This window comes from Suncus etruscus, chromosome 10, assembly GCF_024139225.1.
Source record: "Suncus etruscus isolate mSunEtr1 chromosome 10, mSunEtr1.pri.cur, whole genome shotgun sequence".
Lineage (NCBI taxonomy): Eukaryota > Metazoa > Chordata > Mammalia > Eulipotyphla > Soricidae > Suncus > Suncus etruscus.
In genome coordinates this window covers 66,820,669-66,842,518 of record NC_064857.1, presented here as the reverse complement: position 1 = coordinate 66,842,518, position 21,850 = coordinate 66,820,669, and the positions used below count along the sequence as shown (strand labels likewise).

General features: G+C 43.7%; 1 protein-coding gene and 1 non-coding gene across 4 annotated transcripts in view; one reads left to right on the top strand and one right to left on the bottom strand.

Annotated features, from left to right (window-relative positions):
- Positions 1 to 21,850, bottom strand: part of KDSR (3-ketodihydrosphingosine reductase) — a 425,889-nt gene that overhangs the window by 398,124 nt on the left and 5,915 nt on the right. For 2 of the 3 annotated variants that reach the window (XM_049782092.1, XM_049782091.1), the window contains exons 2-5: positions 20,694 to 20,783; positions 14,963 to 15,019; positions 11,938 to 12,003; positions 11,269 to 11,364 (exon numbers count right to left, since the gene is read on the bottom strand). In XM_049782092.1, coding sequence (XP_049638049.1) covers positions 11,269 to 11,364; positions 11,938 to 12,003; positions 14,963 to 15,019; positions 20,694 to 20,783 — 309 coding nt within the window. The remainder of the gene's footprint in view (positions 1 to 11,268; positions 11,365 to 11,937; positions 12,004 to 14,962; positions 15,020 to 20,693; positions 20,784 to 21,850) is intronic. The other variant, XM_049782093.1, reaches the window with a different exon arrangement.
- Positions 6,932 to 7,067, top strand: LOC126021036 (small nucleolar RNA SNORA70). The gene has a single exon (XR_007499657.1). It is a non-coding gene; the product is annotated as a small nucleolar RNA SNORA70 (small nucleolar RNA).

The following is a 21,850-nucleotide window of genomic DNA, read 5'->3' as shown; positions in this document are numbered from 1 at the left end:
AATCAAAACTACTATGAGGTACCACCTCACACCACTGAGATTGGCACACATCACAAAGAAGGAAAACAAGCAGTGCTGGCGGGGGTGTGGGGAGAAAAGAACTCTTTTTCACTTCTGGTGGGAATGCAGTCTAGTACAACCTTTATGGAAAGCAATATGGAGATTCCTTCATAAATTGGGAATTGAGCTCCCATATGATCCAGCTATACCACTCCTAGGAATATACCCGAGGAACACAAAAATACAATACAAAAATCCCTTCCTTACTCCTATATTCATTGCAGCGCTATTTATAATAGCCAGACTCTGGAAACAACCAAGATGTCCTTCAATAGATGAGTGGCTAAAGAAACTGTGATACATATACACAATGGAATACTATGCAGCCATCAGGAGAGATGAAGTCATGAAATTTTCATATACATTGATGTACATGGAATCTATTATGCTGAGTGAAGTAAGTCAGAGGGAGAGAGAAAAATGCAGAATGATTTCACTCATCTATGGGTTTTTTTTTTTTTTGGTTTTTGGGCCACACCTGTTTGATGCTCAGGGGTTACTCCTGGCTATGCGCTCAGAAATCGCCCCTGGCTTGGTGGGACCATATGGGACGCCGGGGGATCGAACCGCGTTCCATCCTATGCTAGCGCTTGCAAGGCAGGCACCCTACCTCTAGCGCCACCTTCCCGGCCCCATCTATGGGTTTTAAGAAATATGAAAGACATTTTTAACAGTATCTCAGAGACAAGAGAGATGAGGGCTGGTAGGTGCAGCTCATGACATGAAGCTCACCACATAGTGATGAGCGCAGCTAGAAAAATAACTACACTGAAAACTATCATAACAATGTGAATGAATGAGGGAAGTAGAAAGCCTATCTCAAGTACAGGTGTGGGTGGGGTGGGGAGGAGGGAGATCTGGGAAATTGGTGGTGGGAATGTTGCACTGGTGAAGGGGGGTGTTCTTTACATGACCGTAATCATACAACCATAATCATATTTGTAATCACGGGGTTTAAAGATAATTTAAAGAAGAAATAAAAGATTTGTATTTATGATACACTTGTAAGATTTATAAAGAACAATACTTTTTCTTATGTAAATATTGATAAAATTTTGTTAAAAGTTTTAGAAAAACTTGAGTTAGACTTATAAATTAGCAATGTAGTTTGTCAATTTAATGGAAAAATTAACAGAAATATGAGATTCTATATACACAGATATTTCTATAAATGTATTTGATTCATCATCTATATATTATAACTCAAATAGTGGACTGTAGATTGTGATTCTGTTTTTTGTAAGTATTAGACAGAGTAATTAGGTATTACTTTTCACAAATGATGTATATAAAAATCTTGGTTTTCAATGTACATGTCTCTTAAAATCACAAAAATGCAATTAAATACTTTAAAATAAAAAGACCATCTTCTTTATTTGGGGGGGGGGGGGAGAGGCAGTGCTCCAGGCTTAATCCTGGCTCTGTGCTCAGAGGGCTAATTTGAACCCAGGTCAGCCACATGCAAGGCATGAGACTTACCCACGGTGCTCTCTCTAGAGTGTCTCCTTCGAAATGTCACCCATTTGTGCCATGGGGGCATTGCCCATACACCCGATTGGGATCTATCTGAGCCCATCAAAGATATTGTAGCCCTTTCAGAACTGCACCAGGATTCATAAGCCTTGGTACCTTCTTAATGGATCCAAGTCACTTCAAGCATCAAACTTGAGATTAAGCAAAAAATTTCCTGGTGAAACAATTTTCCTCTACAGTCAGCTTATCTAAAACTTCTTATATTTTTGGTTCTGAGGACCCCTGCCCAGCAGGGCAGAGATTTCTCCAGGCTTGGTACTTAGAAATCAGGGCATGCCAGACCTCTGAGCATTCTGAGCAATCTTCCTGGCCCTAATCTATAACTTTTCCACCTGCCTTTACGTCACAGACACACCCTTTACACATTTTAAAGTGAGTGGCAGTAAATTCAAGGAAGCACAAATGACTTCTTTTTTGGTCTTTTTTTTTTTTGGGGGGGGGTCACACCCAGCATTACTCAGGGGTTACTCCTGGCTCTATGCTCAGAAATCGTTCCTAGCAGGCTTGGGGGACCATATCCCATGCCAGGATTCGAACCGATGACCTTACCTCCATGCTATCTCTCCGGCCCAACAAATGACTTCTTGCTTTGATTGTGAGCATCGAGGTGCTGAGAGGGATGGTTATGATACCTAATCTTCAGTATACTGGAAATCTCTCAGAGCTGACAGGGGCTGGCCTCAGAGTTCATACTTTCCTTGCTTTTTAATGAAGCAGATCCATTCACATTATCCTGTTTTCTTTCTTTGGGGGGGGGGGGAGTTTGGGTTTTGGGTCACACCCAACAGCGCTCGGGGGTTCCTCCTGGCTCTACGCTCAGAAATCGCTCCTGGCAGACTTGGGGAACCATATGGGATGCCTGGATTCAAACCACCATCCTTCTACATACAAGGCAAATGCCCTACCTCCTACCTCCATGCTATCTCTCCAGCCTCAATATCCTGTTTTCTTTATCTTATTCTTCAAGATGGGAAATAGGGTGCATGAGGAGATACTCTTGATTATGAGCAGAAAGAAATCACAATTTCCCAACTTCTGCATCACCTTTTATATCCAGGACAATCACTTGGTAGTGGCTCTTTCTGGCGATATTAGCAAGAACTACACATGTACAGTCGCAGGCTATGAGGAGGATATTGTGCACAAGAGAAATTGATGTTACCAAGAAATACAATAAACATGACGCATATTGAATTCCTGCTGATATGAAACACTACAACAGCTAAGATGTCTCTAGGTCACAATATTTGAGAGCAACAAAAGTTTTCTCTTAACAAAAATGTCATAATGAGCCATATACTATACTACCTATTTGCTGATGCAAAGACACCTCAGTTAATACTGTTACTACTATAAAGGCTTGTGCAATGATTGGAAGAAATACATTTTAAGTGTTAATGAAGTGCTAACCCACAATAAGTTTTCCGTAACTACTGACTTATTTTTTTGATGAGCAAGAACTTACATAGATATTAAATATCTATTTTCTCCTGACCCTGGGAACATTGTAAAACATCACATGTTCACTTGAAAATCTAAGCATACTTGGGAGAGATCTGAGTCAATAACAAAACATTTAACACGATAAAATATTTCCAGAAAAACGTTCAAATGACTGGAGGCTGAACAACAAAATTCTCAATAATTTAAGGACTGGAGAAGAAAAGAAAATGCTATGTTTTAACTGGGTAAAAATAAAAACACAACATATCAAACTTCATGGAATGTTGCTAGTGCAGCAATTATGTGGAAATTTGAAGCATACACATGTGTATTTTTAAAAGGCTTTGAATTGATGACTCCAGTTTCTGTAACATCATGTAAAGCACACGAAAAATAAAAATAAAAGTAATAAAAAATAGAGAAGATAAGCAGAAAATCAGTAAAATCAAAAGCTGTTTATTCAGGAGCCAGAGCAATGTCACAATAGATAAGGTGTTTGTTTTGCACACAGTCAACCTCAGTTTGATCCTCAGCATCCCATCTGGCCCCCAAAGCCTGCTAAAAGTGATTTCTGAGCACAGAGCCAGGAATAACTCCTGGCCACCCAGTGTAGCCCCAAAACAAACAAACAAATCTGGTTATCCAGATCAGAAAATTAAAAAGCCCATACATACTGGTCAGAAACTATGCAACATCACTAAAATGCTATGGAAGAGCTTTAGAAAGATATTGAAGAATAATTTCATACCAATAAATTCAATGACTTATAAAAAGACTCTTCAAAAGACATAAGTTATAGGGGTCAGAGAGATAGCATGGAGGTAGGGTGTTTGCCTTGCATGCAGAAGGATGGTGGTTCAAATTCCAGCATCTCTTATGGTCCCCCGAGCCTGCCAGGAGCGATTTCTGAGCATAGAGCCAGGAGTAACCCCTGAACACTGCTGGGTGTGACCCCAAAAAACCCAAAATAAACAACAAAAACAAACAAACAAGACATGAGTTGACAAATTTTACTCAAAAAGAAGAAAAAGATGTAACTGTACATCTAAGAAAGTAATTGAATCAAAGCTAGAAACTGCCCCACAAAATAAAAGCTTGAGCTTTGTTGATAAATTCCACACAAAATTCAAGGAAGACTAATATGAGTTCTACACAAGCTCCTTCATAAAACTCCAGAGAAGGTAATACTCCCTTTCTCATGCTTTAAGGCCATCATCCTCATACCCCAAGTAAAAATTAACATTACAAAGGAAGAATATTTCATTAGTAGCTCTCAAAAATATAGAAATGACAATAGCGTAACTGTGTGACATTTATCCCAGGAAAGCAAAGTGACTAACATTTGGAAATGAATCAATGCAATTTACCATATTAACCAACAGGAGAGAAAAAAAAAAATCTAGCATCATCCCAAGACATGAAAGAAAAGCAAATGAAATTATATCCATTATTTACAAAAATTAGGCCAATTAGGAATTGAAGTTCCTCAAATTGATAATGGGATAAACTAAACACAAATAAACTATTATCAAATTTTATGGCAGACTTTTCTCTCCCTAAGATGAGTAGTAAGACAAAGATTTGTGCCATCACCTCTTCTTTACAACACTATACTAGAGGTTCTCTAGCCAATGCAAAAGGACACTAAATGCAAAAGAAAGTAAAAGTTCTTATAGAAGAAACATAATGTGCACTACTATTAAAACCTGATTTAAAGGCTAGAGCAATAGCACAGTGGCAGGATATTTGTCTTGCATGAGGCCAACCTGGGACAGACCTGGATTCAATCCCCGGCAACCCATTTGGTTCCCCTAGCATGCCAGGAGCGATTTCTGAGCACAGAGCCTAAGCATTGATGGGTGTGGCCCTCCAAATAAAACATAATTTAGAAACACTACAAGATTAAAATTTAAAAATCAACTGGTTTCTTATTTATTAATAAACACTCAGAAAGTAAGTGAAAAAAAATTCACTATATGGACTAGCCTTAGAAAATAAAATCCTGAGCCTGGAGAGATAGCACAGCGGCGTTTGCCTTGTAAGCAGCTGATCCAGGACCAAAGGTGGTTGGTTCGAATCCCGGTGTCCCATATGGTCCCCTGTGCCTGCCAGGAGCTATTTCTGAGCAGACAGCCAGGAGTAACCCCTGAGCACCACTGGGTGTGACCCAAAAAACAAAAAACAAAAAAAAAAGAAAGAAAGAAAATCCTGAAAAACAATGTGCAAGGTCATGCAATGCAAGTTAAAAAGAACTGCTAAAAAAAATTAAAAATGCCAAATAAATGGAGACATGGGCTGTGTTCACGAGTTAAAAGACCTAAAATTAGTCAACTGTTTCAGTAGATCTGTAGTAATGTAATTCCAGTAAGAAATTTTAAATATCTTTTTTTTTTTTTTTTGGTTTTTGGGTCACACCCGGCAGTGCTCAAGGGTTACTCCTTGCAACCTCAAATAGCTAAAAGCACTCCTTGGGAAAAGGAATATGGGAGGCATTACTTTCCCCAATTTTAAGCTGTATTACAAAGCAATGGTTATAAAAACAGCATGGTATTGGAATAAAAACAGGTCCTCAGATCAGTGGAATAGGCTTGAGTACTCAGAGAATGTTCCTCAGACATATAACCACCTAGTTTTTGATAAAGGAGCAAGAAATCCTAAATGGAGCAAGGAAAGCCTATTCAACAAGTGGTGTTGGCACAACTGGTTAGCCACTTGCAAAAAAGCAAACTCAGACCCCCAGCTAACACCAACACCATGTACAAAGGTAAAATCCAAATTAATTAAAGACCTTGATATCAGATCTGAAACTATAAGGTATATAGAACAACATGTAGGTGAAACACTCCAGGACATTGACACTAAAGTCATCTTTAAGGAGACAGCACTCTCCAAACAAGTGGAAGCAGAGATAAACAGATGGGACTATATTAAGCTGAGAAGCTTCTGCATCTCAAAGGAGATAGTGCCCAGAATACAAAGGCCACCCACTGAGTGGGAGAAATTATTCACCCAATACTCATCAGATAAAGGACTAATATCCAAAATTTACAAGGTACTGACAGAACTATACAAGAAAAAAACAATTAACCCCATCAAAAAATGGGGAGAAGAAAAAAAAAATCGCTCCTGGCAGGCTTGGGGGATGCCAGGATTCTAACCACCGACCTTCTGCATGCAAGGCAAATGCCTTACTCCATGCTATCTCTCTGGCCCCCATAAATATCATTGGGGAGACAGTTCACCAAGCTAAGCTTGTGCTATGTATTCAGGAAATCCAGATTTGATCCTCAGTACCACACAGTTCCCTGAGTACTGGTAGGAGTAACTCCCAAGCACTTAGCAATACCAGATATAGTACAAAATCAAGAAGTAAATAACTTTCACACCCACAAGTATAAAACAAGAACACTACAAAGAAAATCATTCTAAGAAAAATGAAGAAAAGTATGTCAGAATCCCCAAGATGACTTCAGTTTCAGTGACTCATTGGCCACAAATTGATTACTGAGATTTATGACAGTGAAAGAACACAAAGCAAAAACACCAAGAGCTAAAGGCAACCTGGTCAGAATGCAGAGGAAGTTAGATGTGAGTTTCCTGGCGTCCTCTCCCCCCAGTGAGTGCAGCATTTTATATGCATGTGAATTCTCAGAATATGAAAACAAAAAAATGAAGTGGAGGAGAAAAAGGAAGTGGGGGAGGAAGAAAAGTAAAAGAAATAGGGAGAAAATTCATTTTGGGTAAAAATGAACTGTTTTGAGGGTAATTCTAGACAGTACATGTACAGTGCTGGAGATCAAGCCCTGCCTCCCAAGTGGAAAATATGTGCTTTAGCCCTTTGAATCATCTTCTCAGACCCCAAAAGTATTCTCGTCTTCAGAAAATACATCAGTTGGTGCAGTCAATTAAGTCAATGATGATTTTTCCCCCTGTGGGACCCTGTGCAATGGCTACAGAAGGCAAGCAGCCTCTGTGGTTGTGTAGCGGCCTGTGGCCTGTGTGGGCTCTTCTAAAAGACCTTGGAGAAGGTCCCCTGCAGTGGACATTCACATCTGTTCTCATGCTAGCCTCGTTCTTAGGCTCACAGATATGGAGGTGCTTGAGGAAAGGCCCAGGACACGGTGGCCAGAGTCCATCTTGGCCCAACTATCTTGTCCATCTGTATAACTGCAGGACAGGGACCATGAGACTGAAGCTCTGCACTGGGCCAAGTCCAAGTTCTCTGGACATCAGAAGATCCTCATTTTTGTGAAGTGAGGCGTTGCTATGTTTAATGTGTTTAATGAGTCTGAGACATGGAGGTCAGAAAGAGGCTCATCTTAGAGGGCTGTGGGACCACATACCTAACCCTGGGCCTTTGGATAAATGTGGGGGCACAGCATTCCTGAGAGCCTGGAAGCTCTCCACTCTGAGTCCCTGCTCCCCACTGCAGCCCTTACCATACACTCTATCCCAAAACAAGAAATCTTGTTCTTAGCCGAAGGGGGGGGGGGGAGAGAGAGGGAGGGAGGGAGGAAGGAAGGGAGGGAGGAAAGAAGGAAGGGAAGGAAGGAAGGAAGGAAGGAAGGAAGGAAGGAAAGAAGGAAGGAAGGAAGGAAGGAAGGAAGGAAGGAAGGAAGGAAGGAAGGAAGGAAGGAAGGAAGGAAGGAAGGAGGAAGGAAGGAAGGAAGGAAGGAAGGAAGGAAGGAGAAGAAAGAAAGAAAGAAAGAAAGAAAGAAAGAAAGAAAGAAAGAAAGAAAGAAGAAAGAAAGAAAGAAGAAAGAAAGAAAGAAAGAAGAAAGAAAGAAGAAAGAAAGAAAGAACGAAAGAGAAAGAAGTAAAGAGAAAGAAGGAAGGAAGAAAGGAAAGGAGAAAAAGAAAGAAGAAAGAAAGAAAGAAAGAAAGAAAGAAAGAAAGAAAGAAAGAAAGAAAGAAAGAAGATAGAAAGAAGGAAAGAGAAAGAAGGAAAGAGAAAGAAAGAGAAAGAAAGAAAGAAAGAGAAGAAGAAAGAGAAAGAAAGAAGAAAGAAGAAAGAAAAGAAAGAAAGAAAGAAAGAAAGAAAGAAAAAGAAAGAAAGAGAAGGAAAGAAAGAGAGAGAAAGAGAGAAAGAAAGAAAGAAAGAAAGAAAGAAAGAAAGAAAGAAAGAAAGAAAGAAAGAAAGAAAGAAAGAAAGAAAGAAAGAAAGAAAGAAAGAAAGAAAGAAAGAAAGAAAATACATGAGTGTAAAAAGTACTTGAGTGTAGGATGTATGTTCTCACAGTTTCAGATGATAATCTACTCCTGGCCATGTTCCTAAATGAACATTTCATTTAGGACATGACTAGGGCATGGCCTTTGATGAGAAAGAGAAGGAAGTGCACAGGGGGACAAACAATAGAGCTTTGGAAGGTGATTCACCTTTTTCTCCCTCTCCCCCCATTCCCCAGTCACCTCTGAAGTATGACATCACCATTTTCATGCCTTGACAACTGCTGTCTTCCCAGTGGATTCTTTTCACAGCTCTGAACTAATCCCACAAGCCTCCTTTCCATTACCAACAGGTATTCTAGCCAAAACTACGTTCTTCTTGTGATGCTTGGAAAGAACCGAGGGACTCCAGCCCCAGTTGGGTCCCACTCACTTGCAACTACATGGGGGCTCTTCCCACTCCCCTCTGACCTCATGGTGCTTTCCCACCATCCAACCAATCTGTGGAGCAAGCAAGATGTGGATACACCAGTCCAGTAATCTTTCAATAAAAGGGAATGTCATTCAACTGAGCAGGAGAGCTTTCAAAAGATGACCTAAAACATTCACTCTCTGTGTCTGTGTGAAGCCCTGAAGTGTTGAATCTCCAGGATGATAAAACAAACAAAACAACCATTACCACAATAAACCACTAAAAGGCCCCTTTATTGCTCTATGCCACAATAAATGGACAAAAGACTATTTAAGAAAAAATGCAAAGTCAACTGGAAAGAAAAAGTCTCCTTAAGATTTCAAATCAGGGGCCCAGAGAGATAGCACAGCGGTGTTTGCCTTGCAAGCAGCCGATCCAGGACCAAAGGTGGTTGGTTCGAATCCCGGTGTGTCCCATATGGTTCCCCCGTGCCTGCCAGGAGCTATTTCTGAGCAGACAGCCAGGAGTAACCCCTGAGCATCGCCGGGTGTGGCCCAAAAACAAAAAAAAAAAAAAAAAGATTTCAAATCAAGGGCACGGAGAGATAGCACAGCGGTGTTTGCCTTGCAAGCAGCCGATCCAGGACCAAAGGTGGTTGGTTCGAATCCCGGTGTGTCCCATATGGTTCCCCCGTGCCTGCCAGGAGCTATTTCTTTTTTTTTTTTTTTTTTTTTTTTTTTTGTGGTTTTTGGGTCACACCCGGCAGTGCTCAGGGGTTATTCCTGGCTTCATGCTCAGAAATTGCTCCTGGCAGGCACGGGGGACCATATGGGACGCCGGGATTCAAACCGATGACCTTCTGCATGAAAGGCAAATGCCTTACCTCCATGCTATCTCTTCGGCCCCAGGAGCTATTTCTTAACAGACAGCCAGGAGTAACCCCTGAGCATCGCTGGGTGTGGCCCAAAAACCAAAAACCAAAAAAAAAAAAAAAAAAAAAGAAAGATTTCAAATCAAGGTGCCAAGCAATAGCACAGAGGTAGGACAGTTGCCTTGCATGCAGCCAACTGGGTTTGATCCCTGGCATCCCATATGGTCCACCAAATCTGCCAGAAGCGAGTTTTGAGCATAGAGCCAGGAGTAACCCGAGTGCCGCCAGGTGTGCCCCCCCAAAAAAAACAAAAACAAAAGAATGATTTCAAATGTAGGCCAGGGAGATGGCTCAAGTGGTATATGCTGAGCATATGCTGAGTACATGCTGAGAATGACCCGAGTTTGGCCCCCAGCAGCACATGGTACAATGCTATACCCTCCTTCAACACTGCAAAGAATAACCCCCTATCATAACAACTTCAATCATAAAAATGTCAAATCAAATGTCCATTTCTTTTTTTCTTTTTGAAATTGGAACTACACCTGATGAACTCTCCTGGCTCTGTGCTCAGGGTTCACTCCTAGATGGCTTGGGTATGGTATGCCAGGGATCGAACCTGGGTCAGCTGTGTACAATGCAAATACCCTACCCACTGTACTATCCCTCCAGCCCTAAATGAACATTTTACTAGGCTGAAGTAAATGACTTAAGAGTGATTTCATGGCCAAATCGTTAAAAAAAAAATTCAACAAAATATGATCCATAACATCTATACTTTTAACAGGGGTCACTTATGACAGAGCACAGCCAACAGTGTTGGTGCACATGAGCCTCACCCTAGCAAAGGCCCACACCCAGCAAAGCTCAGGCGACAGGAGGGCCAACCCAGCCATGTTCTGGGGGTTATGAGATACAGGGGACAGAATTCAGACCTAGAACATGCTAGTCATGGGTACTACCACTGGAGTTTTCTTTTTTTTTTTTTTTTTTTTTTTTGGTTTTTGGGCCATACCCGGTGACGCTCAGGGGTTACTCCTGGCTATGCGCTCAGAAGTCGCTCCTGGCTTGGGGGACCATATGGGACGCTGGGGGATCGAACCGTGGTCCGTCCTAGGCTAGCACTGGTAAGGCAGACACACCTTACCTCTAGCGCCACCGCGCCAGCCCCACCACTGAAGTTTTCTCCACAAGCTGGGTGACTCCTATTTTTATCTTGATCTGAGAATGCCAAGAGACTCTGCTCATCCATTATCTCAATGTTTCACTGATAGCAATACTGACACTTAACATGAAAAACCAGAATCACTGAGGTATCACGGAGCTCCTGCCTGGGTGTTCCTCCAGTGGCACATCAGGGCAGAGGAATCAGTGCAGACTGAATGTTTTCACTGCCATTTTACAACTGGTGAAATGGGCTCCGAGATTTGTCACCACTTTTTATTATCTTATTTTATTTTATTTTTATTATTTTTTTAAAGGGGAGGGCCATTCTCAATAGTGCTCAAGACTTGTTCCTGGCTCTCAGAGCAGGGACAACCACCGCACATACAGTGCCAGAGATCAAACCAGTGCTGGAAACAGGCAAGACAAATGCCTTAATCCTATATCAGGTTTCCCACTTTTAAAGTAGAGTAGGCAAGGTTCTAGAAGATCTCCTTCTCAACAGCATTCCTTTGGACTTCAAAGGCTCTTAACGCTTTTGGCACGGCTTATACACAAAACCTTTCTGCCCACTTCACTCCACTTTCACTCGATGAGTAGAACTCAAATTTGGACTTACTTCAAAAGTACCAACTTCAATATCTTCAAACTTTCCTGAAATGGACGTTCCAGCACAGTTTACGAGCATGTCCACTGGGCCCAGTTTCTCCTGTGCCTAAAAAATATGGATGGAGCAAGCATTAAGAAGGAAGGCCATGGACCCGGAGAGATAGCACAGCAGCGTTTACCTTGCAAGCAGCCGATCCAGGACCAAAGGTGGTTGGTTCGAAGCCTGGTGTCCCATATGGTCCCCTGTGCCTGCCAGGAGCTATTTCTGAGCAGACAGCCAGGAGTAACCCCTGAGCAACGCCAGGTGTGCCCCCCCCCCCAAAAAAAAAGAAGGAAGGCCAGAGAAATAGCACAATAGTAGGGCATCAACATCAGCCTTACACCTGGATGACCCAAGATGGAACTGGGTTTGATTCCCAGCATCCCATATGGTCCCCTGAGCCTGCCAGGAGTGATTTCTGAGCACAGAGAGAAGAGTAACCCCTGAGCACCACTGGGTGTAGCCCAAAAACAAAAACAAACAAAAAGAGAAAAGAAAAGTCTTCTTTCATTGATATCAATGAGTCAATACCATCTATAAAACGAAGAACCTAGAACTAAAGTTGGCGAGTTCTAAGTCACAGAAGCAAACCAAAGGGAGTCAGTCCATGAAGTCACAGCAGTCAGCCCAGACACTTACTTGCTTTATGACATTCTCCACTTGGTTATAATCTTGTGATACATCGACTGAAATACAAAGCACCACCTATTGGAGAGAACAGGAACCTATGTGAGTGTGGGGCTGTCAGAAATTATTTCCAAGTTGTCATGTTGTTGTTTTTAATTAAAGGCATTCCTTCCAATTGATAAGGCACCTGACTTCAGGTACATAGATCGCAGTATGGAAAGTGCTGAAAGGACATTTGTCAAGGCTTACTTTCTTGGCAGTTTTTGCAGAAAACTCTACTTTTGTTTGTTTTTGTGAGCACCGATGGTGCTCAGGGGTTACTTCTGGCTCTGCACTCAGAAATTGCTTCTGGCAGGCTCGGGAAACCATATGTGGATAGTCAGTGAGATGATCCTCTATGTCCAGGAATGGCATCCTGTTGGGAATATTCTGTATCGGATCTCTGATTCTTTTTGTTCGTTTGTTTTTTCTGGGCCACACCCGTTTGATGCTCAGGGGTTACTCCTGGCTAAGCACCAGAAATTGCCCCTGGCTTTGGGGGACCATATGGGGACGTCCGGGGGATGGAACTGCAGTCCTTCCTTGGCTAGCGCTTGCAAGGCAGACACCTTACCTCTAGCGCCACCTCACCGGCCCCTGTATCGGGTCTCAGTGCTTATTTCTCAGATGTAATAATGGCCTACACTTTCATAATATATAAAAGATTGACTGCACAGAAACTATTTCCAGCTACTAAGACCTCACACTTATAAAAGGAGTGGCAATCCTCAAATCATCAGTTTTCAATGAATGGCATCCTAGGAGCACTAACTGACCTCTAAATCCTTCAACGATTCCCCGTAGGAGAGCAGAGATTGGCTAACAATACAGCCTTGGAGAAAACACCTTAGCTGGACACTGACTGGACGCTGGGCAAGGAGACACGATCTTTCAAGGCCATGGAAGACTCCTGGCTGTGTAAGCAGAGTCAAGTTCTGCGTGGTTCTCTCTGAAGTCTGCTCAAGTTCTCTGAATCTGGATTGGGATGGCTACTCACAGGCTTGCTAGAGGCTTTTAAGAAGACATAATGGAAGGTTCTATGAAGCAATGAGGAGGCTGAAAGTTAAGAGACACCATGGCCTTATATCTGATTCTATCTAGGTGGGAACATCTATCTTATGCAACTGTCCCAGGTCCCAGGACGCAGGCCTTTTTCAAACATACCTTAGAAGAATATAGTCTGGATTTAGTCTGGAATATTTTATCATTGAATTTTGACCCTACACATCATTAGACAGAAAAAGAATGTTTGAAAGCAGGAGCGATAGCATAGTAAATAGGGAGTTTGCTTTGCACATGGCCAACACGAATTCGATCTCCAGCATCTTTTATGTCCATGCCTGCCAGGAGTAATTTGTGAGTGCAAAGTCAGAAGTATCCCCTGAGCAACACTGGATGTGCCCACACACACACAAAAAAAAAAAGTTTTTATTTTGTTTTTTTCAACCACACCTGGTGGCGCTCAGGGGTTAGTCCTGGCTCTGCACTTGAAATCACTCCTAGTAGGCTCGTGGAAACCAAACCCGGGTCCATTCTCGGTTGACCCACATGCAAGGCAGACGCCCTACTGCTGTGCTCTCTCTCTGGCCCCTCCAAAAAATATTTGAAAGGAAGCAGAAATTACATTATTATTTTTCAGTATATAGTAGTAAATAATTTCCTATACATAAAACCTGGTTGGGTTTATTTTTGGGAGGGTCTATCTCTGGGAAGCAACAGGGAGTGACTGGTAATAGCCATAAACTTCCTTCAAGGGGTAATAAAAACATTCACCCTGCGTCCAGGGAAGCTGTGCAACTGGGGCTTGATGGGGTGCCAGTCAACTGCACACCAAATCCCAGAATTTCCTAGCATGTGAATGAGATCTCACAATCTTCAACCCAAAAATAGTGCCACAAAGTTCGAAAAGTAATACCACATATTCAGCCATAAGTACAAATGCAATCAAATGTACGGCTGCCAGAACCAAGACAAGGGGGTGCCTTTCAGAATGTGGGGTTGGTGGGAGGCAACTCAAAAGGCCAGAGCATGGCAGAGCCCTGCTTTCCATCATGGGCACTTCATGTTTCCCAAAGCACGTGCCAAAAATAGGCCCAGACAGTGCCAACTGTGCTTCAAATAAAGAAAAAAAATGAGACGTGGGGGGGGGGGGGAGAAGCTGTCGCACACTGAGAGAATTTTAGGGGCCCTAAAATATTTTGTTTGTTCTTTGTTTAGTTTTTGAATCACAACCAGCAACACCCAAGGGTTGCTCCTGGCTCTGCACTCAGAAATTAATCCTGTCAGGCTCAGGTGACCATATGGGATCCTGGGAATCAAAACGGAGTTGACCTCAAGCAAGGCAAAATGCCCTCCCCACTGTGCTATCGCTCCAGGCCCTGAAATTGATTGAAGCTGGGGGATAAGCATATGATTAGTCATGTTATGTCTTATACCATCATGCCATGACTCCTCCAAAGAGGAGAATAATATATGATTATTCATGTTATTATATTTCACTCCATCATGTCATGACTCCTCAAAAAAGTCCCATGAGAAAAGAAACACACATACACACGCCCTTTCCTATCTCTCTCTCTCTCCCTCTCTGTCTCTCTCCTCTCTCTCTACCTCTCTCTTTCTCCTCTTACATATTTGTAGCCAGTCAAATAACTAAAAGAAATGAGACCAGTCTCTAGGGGCCGGAGATATAGCACAGGAGGCAAGGGTGTCTTCCTTGCATGTAGCACCTAGCTTCAACCCCCAGCATCCTATATGGTCCCCCAAGCCTCGCCAGGAATAATTCCTGAGTGCAGAGCCAGGTAAATATCCCCTGAGCAGTACTGGGTGTGGCCCAAAAACCAAATCGAACCAAACCAAATTAAACCAGCTTCTAGTAAAGCATGGTTATTTCACTGCTTTATTAATTGCAGCTGAAATGAACTTTTTTCCTCCTTCCTGCGACTCTGCAGATAGATTTGTACAGAACACCCAGGGAGAAGACAAGAGACGTTGTTACCTGTTTATTATTAATCGAGTGCTTTTCAATCTCTTTCTTTGCTTGCAGCAGCTTGTCCTGAAAGCAATAAGGAACAATTAATTCTGGGAACTGTCTATCTGGCTGCTTATCTGTTTAAAGGGAAACAACAGGCACTTGTTGGGGTGTTAACTCCACTGTCCGGTGCAATGAGCCACTGTAAAGGCAACAGAAAGAAGAGGACTAACAGGTGAAGCTAGGAGGAGAGCAAGAGTGAGTGAGCTAGAGAAGCTTGAAATTTATCGCAGAGGGCCAAACCTGGGAGGGTGTTTGCCTCACATCCAGTGGACCTGGGTTTGAGCCCCAGGATCTTATATAGTCCCCAAATATCACCAGGAGTGACTCCTGAGCACCACCGGATGTGGCCCAAATGAAGAGAAGGTTCTTTTATCCTCATAAACTCAAGACAGGGGTGGCATGAGGTAACCACTGTCTTATCTATTCCTTAACTTGCTCTTGGACGATGAGACTGGTTTATACTGCCAGAGCCTTGTGTTGTTCCCTGGCATTGTCGTCAACAGCAAAGAACTGCAGAAAATGCGGCAGCGGATCTAGGAAACGCTAAGTTCTTGAAGTGCCTCTTTCCAGCCTTAGGTTTCGCTTCTGTTAGCTTAAGTTTTCATTTTGTAGATCTGTGAACATGTTAAAATTTGGGGTTGGTTTTTATATAGGCAGATTTGATAGTGTGAAAGGTAAGCTCTGAGTCAGTAAGTTTTATCAGTTATTTCTTATCAGAATCAGAAAGGAAGGGGGGGGGTGAGTGAATCATGGCAGAGAAAGGTGAAGAGAAAAAGCAATCAACTCCCAAATCCCCGTGTCCACTAGTGGAGATGGTTGCCTCAACTTTGTGAAACTCATCTTGCTCTGACATTATTCTGTTGTGATGTGAGACAAAGGCTGAGTGATATCATCTGGTTGAGGAGTGAGCCAAACTTTGGGGAAATGTGAGGTCCAGAAGCTTCCAAAAGAAATCATCTACTAACAACCACCAGCCTAAACTAAGAAAACCCATAGATTAAAAAAAAAAAAAATCCTTGTTTGGACAGTGGGAGCAGTTGCTCTCAAAAGCTACATCTATCTGCCCTTTTTCACTAAGGCCAGTTAGACAAGCAAACTGTCCACAGGAACTGCCTATTTCCTCCAAGATCTTCGATTTTCCTCATTCTCAAGATGCCAGAGATGGCCTGGCAGAGTCTTGTTTCCAGTAAAACTGTGATTTAAACACAGACCCATGGCTAGAAAGGAACAAAGAAAGGTAATCTGAGTCTGTTCTCATTACACAGTGTAGCAGAAACACAAAATCCCATTCAGACAGATGGAATGGCCACCATCAGAACTGAGAATTCTCTTTGGAAATGTAAGAAGTTGTAGCCGAAGCCTCAGCAGGCAACACGGGAAACAGGAGCTGCCCCCCCAGCCTTCTCTCTCCTGCCCCCAGACCCCAAGGTTACCCCTGGCTGCCTGCCCAGGGTGCCAGCTAGGTGGGATACGAACAGTTTAAAGGGGATCCCAGGCCTCTCCATCCCCCACCCTGCACCAGAGGGGTGGATTGGTGGAGGGGACTGGTGAACTTCTCTTCCCACGAAGCCCCCTTCTCATTTATATAGATTTACAGCATATCATATAGTTTAATCTACTTTGCGTTATACAGTATAGTTAAATAGAGTATCATAGGTGTTCATCTATGTTTACAATATACAGAATGTCTATGTTGTATCATTCCCTTCCCTCATTGGCTCACTATTGCAGGCTCATTTCCAGTCCTTTACTCTCACCCCCACTGTCTTTTATCCCACATGTAACCATTTTTACCCTCAGCTCATCGCCCCTTATGAAGCAGATTATTAACCTCTCTCAAGCTAACTGCCAGTCAGCTCCCAAAATGAAAAAAATAGACTCTCTGCCTGAGAGGAAACCAAAACTCTGATCCTATCAATCTACTATCAACTGACTCCTATCCTCCAACTCCCCTCACTGGGTACCTGTGTTTGCTACCATAATCAGTTTCCTAGACGCCCCCACTCAAAAACATTTCCTGATAAGGGAATGCTGGGAGTGGGAGTGCTGGGAGTTGTTTACAGACTCCAGATGGCCAAATCACAGACCAAAGTGGTTCCCGGAAACAACCTCCCCCCACCAACTATCTCTAAAACATAAAAGGGACATGGATCTCCTTTGTATATCTCAGCTGTATTCCCTGAACATCTATAACTTTTTTGAATATCCTCTTACATAGTGACAATTTTGCCCATTGGTTTTTTGTTTGTTTGTTTGTTTGTTTGCTTTTTTCCCTTTTGAGATTTGTTCAATAATCAATGCTGGTAGAAGAGTATCTCTGTATAGAATTCATGTTAGACCAAGTTATGGGGAATGTTGGACTTGATCCCTCAGCCCCCAGATGCACCAACAGTACCTTGTGCCATTGTTTCTCTTTTGCATAAGCTCGTTAAAATGGGAAAATAATGCATATGCAAACAAGTTCTTATCTAATAGAGATGGAACACAAATTTTGTAATGCAGTTAGGCCTTATACCCTGAACATTGGCATAATAATTTGGGCTTAGGCCTCAGAAGAATGGGCATTACCCATTCACCCCTGAACAATGGATACCCCATTGATGGAAATAACCACAATTGTCTACAACATTACCAGGATGCAACTCTCTACCAGGGAAGACCCTACCACTGCTCTGGCACTGACTTACTACAGAATGCTCTCAACACCCAGATGACTTAGCAACAACCTGCTTGCAGGCCAGGTCTCTCAGCATCTAATGGTGAGGTGAAACTAGAGGATGCTCCACATCAGCCTGACTTCGATGAAGGAAATGCACAGAATCCAGAATCTTTAAATACAGGAACCTGACACCAACAATAGCTAAAGTGCGAAAAAGTTTCACCTGGACCACGGAGAATGACTCAGGGGTTGGGCAGACTGGTATGCCTGGAGCTGAGTCGGTCTTATGCCAATAAATTTCTGGGGTGAGGCTTTCTTGTAATCAGGCCAAGGATTTTTTTCCGTTTTCCCCATATTTTGCCTATGCAAACAATGGCAATTGCCAATTTCACACCTTTACTACTGTATTGTTTTAACACTTATCCTTTAAGAAAAAAGAAAAAAACAGCTTACTGAATTTAAAAAAAAATAACTGTAGTAGAATGCCTATGTCAAATACAGGCAGGGTATGGGAAGGGGGGGGACAATGGAGGTGGGAATGTTGCACTGGTTAAGGGGAGGTAGTCTGTTTGTGACTGAAACACAACTACAATCATGTTTGTAATCATGGTGCTTAAATAAAAAATTTAATTAAAAAAAAAAAAAAGAGGAGCCAGTGAGGTGGCGCTAGAGGTAAGGTGTCTGCCTTGCAAGCGCTAGCCAAGAAAGGACTGTGGTTCGATCCTCCCGTGTCTCATATGGTCCCCTTCAAGCCAGGAGCAATTTCTGAGCACTTAGCCAGGAGTAACCCCTAAGTATCAAACAAGTGTGGCCCAAGAAACCAAAAAAAAAAAAAAGAAAAGAAAAGAAAAAGGTTCTTGAGGCTTGAAAGTTTGTTCAGCTCCTTTCCATCTTTCTTAAGGGAGCCCTCTGCACCCACTTCCCCATATCCAGGTGTGGGTTAGAGTCCCACAAAATGATGTTTCCTTCCAGTTGTGTTTCCTCTCTCAGGAGGCATCACATCCAAATCTTCAAGCCATAATGGAAGAAACCTTTGAGTGGACAAGAAATGCTGCATGTCCAAGCATATGCCATGGGGCATTGTCCTGGGGCCCTCCAGGGCACACTTGGTCATGTACCCACTACCGCTGGGCATTCAGCACACTCCAGTCCACAGATGAAGACGCCCCCACCCCCCAGACACCGACAACACACGGGCTCCCAACCCTCTCACACTCCAATGTGAAGGACCCAGGGGTCAGCTAACCAGTTCCCTTTCCCTAGGCCACAGAGCAAGGACTCGCCATGGCAGTTCTATCCTTAATCAAGGCGCTAAGAGCAACAGTGGCAAGAGGAGAACACAAGGAAAATATGAGACTGGCTTGCTGTAAGGAGGCACAGTGTGGAGCCTGAGGTGCTTCTTGGGGGTGAGGGGGGGGTCCAGGATACAGGCAGAAACCATATGGGCATTGCTGTGTGAGCTCTGTCACCCCGTCTATCTGCATCTCTCCCAGCTCTCTCAGCCATCAGTCCTGCACCAAGGCACCCTAAGGAGTGAAGAGGACAACTGTGTGTGTGTGGGGGGGGGGGGGGAAAGATAGAGGGTAGAGAACAGGAGTAGCAGATACAAATGTTATTTTTTGGTTTTGGAAACCTTTCCTGAAAAATGTAGTGAAACGGTCTTAAAGATGGCTAAAGGGCTGGAGGACAAACTTGGGGCTAAAGGGACAAGCTTTGAGGTGGGCGGTGGTAACTAAATGATGCTCTGAACACCATCACCACCACCACCACCATCCCCACTATAGTAGGAATGACTCAAAAAGTGAAAAATTAAAAATAAAAAAGAATCTGCAGGGCTGAAGTGACAGCACATCAAGTAGGGTATTGGTCTTGCCTGTGGCCAACCTGAGTTCAATCCCATAGCGTCCCCCAAGCCTGCCAGGAGTGATTTCTGAGCACATCACCAGGAGCAACCACTGCCACCACTGGATGTGGTTCAAAAACAAACAAACATATTTGTTGGTCAGGAGCCATGTATGATGAAAAGGGCATTTTCTGGGGCCGGAGAGATAGCACAGTGGTAAGGCATTTGCCTTGCATGCAGAAGGTCGCTGGTTCGGGTCCCGGGAACCCATATGGTCCCCCGAGCCTGCCGGGGGTGATTTCTGAGCACAGAGCCAGGAATAACCCCTGAGCATTGCCGGGTGTGACCCAAAAACCAATAAAAGAAAAAAGAAAAGGGCATTTTCTAGCACATGGCTGACCCAGGTTTGATCCCTGTCATCCCACATGGTCTCCTGAGCACAAAGCTAAGAGTAACCTCTGAGCACAGAGAACAAGAGTAACTCCTAAGCACAGAGCCAGGAGTAACCCTTGATCACTGCTAAGTATAGCCCAAGTAATTAAAAAAAAAAAAAAGAAGAGGGGCTGGAGTGATAGTCAGTGGTAGAGCATTTGCCTTGCACGCAACTGACTTGGGACAGAACTGAGTTCGAATCCCAGCATCCCATCTGGTCCCCCGAGCTTGCCAGAAGGAATTTCTGAGCACAGAGCCAGGAGTAACCCTTAAGCACTGTGGGGTCTGCCCCCAAAACAAACAAAATAAAAAGAAGAAAAAAGTATTTCCAGGGGCCAGAGAGATAGCACAAGTGTTAAGGCACTTGCCTTGCATGAGGCCTCCCCAATTAAGTTCCAGGCACACATTTGGAAACCCAAGCCCCACCACTAGGAGTAATCCTGAGCTGAGAGCCAGGAGTAAGTAACCTCTGAGCCCTGCTGAATATGGCCCCAAAACTAAAATAAAGACACGTTTTTTTTTCACAGTGCCTATGATGTCATCAAGTAGTTGCTGGCACTAAATAACCTATTTGCGGAGCTGACCTGACTTTCCTGCGAAGTTCTGGCCCTGAATATGAGAAGTGGCTGAGAGTTAAGGAATTGCACCTCCAAGCAGAGGAGCCGTGAGAGATTTCCAGCAAAAGTGAGGAAGCTCACACTCTGACGATGGTTCACAAGAGCCAGAACCACAAAGTGACTGAGGCTGCCTGGGAGACTCACCTCATTCCGAGCCACGAGCGTGATGAAGGCTCCTTGCTTGTAACACTCAATGGCGATGCACTTGCCGATCCCACTGGAGCCGCCTGTCACCTAAAACAAGCACATTGCCTTCTTAGCACCCAACATCCACCTTCTGGGCAAAACTCCCCAAAAATAATTAAGATCTGGGCCAGAGAGCCAGGGCTAGAGTGCAGCTGACCCAAGTTTGATCCCCAGCTCCAGACCATCAGCCCCTCTCAGTTCCATCAGGAATGATGCCGGATAACAGCCAAGTGTGGCCCCTATACAAAAACAAACAACAAAATTCGGACTTGCTGACACACCATCGACCAGTCCATGTTCGATCCCAGAAGCGGACAGCCAGGAGTTAGCACCAAGCACAGCTCAAAAGGCACTTACCTAGCAGGTAGCTGGTTCATATTTAATTCTTGGCATCCCAAACAGTCCCCTGACCACTGCTAGGAGAGATCCCTGAGTGCAGAGCCAGGAGGAACCCCGAGCGCTGCCAGGTATGGCCCCAAAATAAAACGAACAACCCCCCCAAAAAACAAACTGTTCAGTTCAAGTATTGATAAACTAAGATAGTGGGAGGCTGGGGATGTCAGTAGCAGGAGGGGCATTCCGGGCAGTGCCTGCCTTACAAGCGGGGCCAGAAGGACTGAGGTATATACCTGGAACCACCCCAACACACCAAGGCCAAGTGCAACCCTTCTACTGTTGGGGATCCCTGAAATTGCAACTTTGGGTGTGACCCCCCCCCCAGGACACTAATGATGATCATGTGCCACGAAGGAGGTGAGTTCTAAGAGTAGAGAGCGCTGGACAACAGAGAAAGCAAGGGAAGAGAGGGGAAGGGAGGGAAGATGAAGGGAGGAAAGGGAAGGGGAGAGGAGGGGAGGAAAGGGAAGGCGAGGGAAGAGGAGGGGTAGACATTATTGGACATTTTTGGGTCACAGCGTTAGCCCTGGGGTGAATGTGCCTGACTTGATTATGGTCAAGCCCTTTTTTATTTATTTATTTTTTGGTTTTTGGGTCACACTTGGCAGCGCTCAGGGGTTACTCCTGGCTCTACGCTCAGAAATGGCTCCTGGCAGGCTCGGGGGACCATATGGGATGCTGGGATTCGAACCACCAACCTTCTGCATGCAAGGCAAATC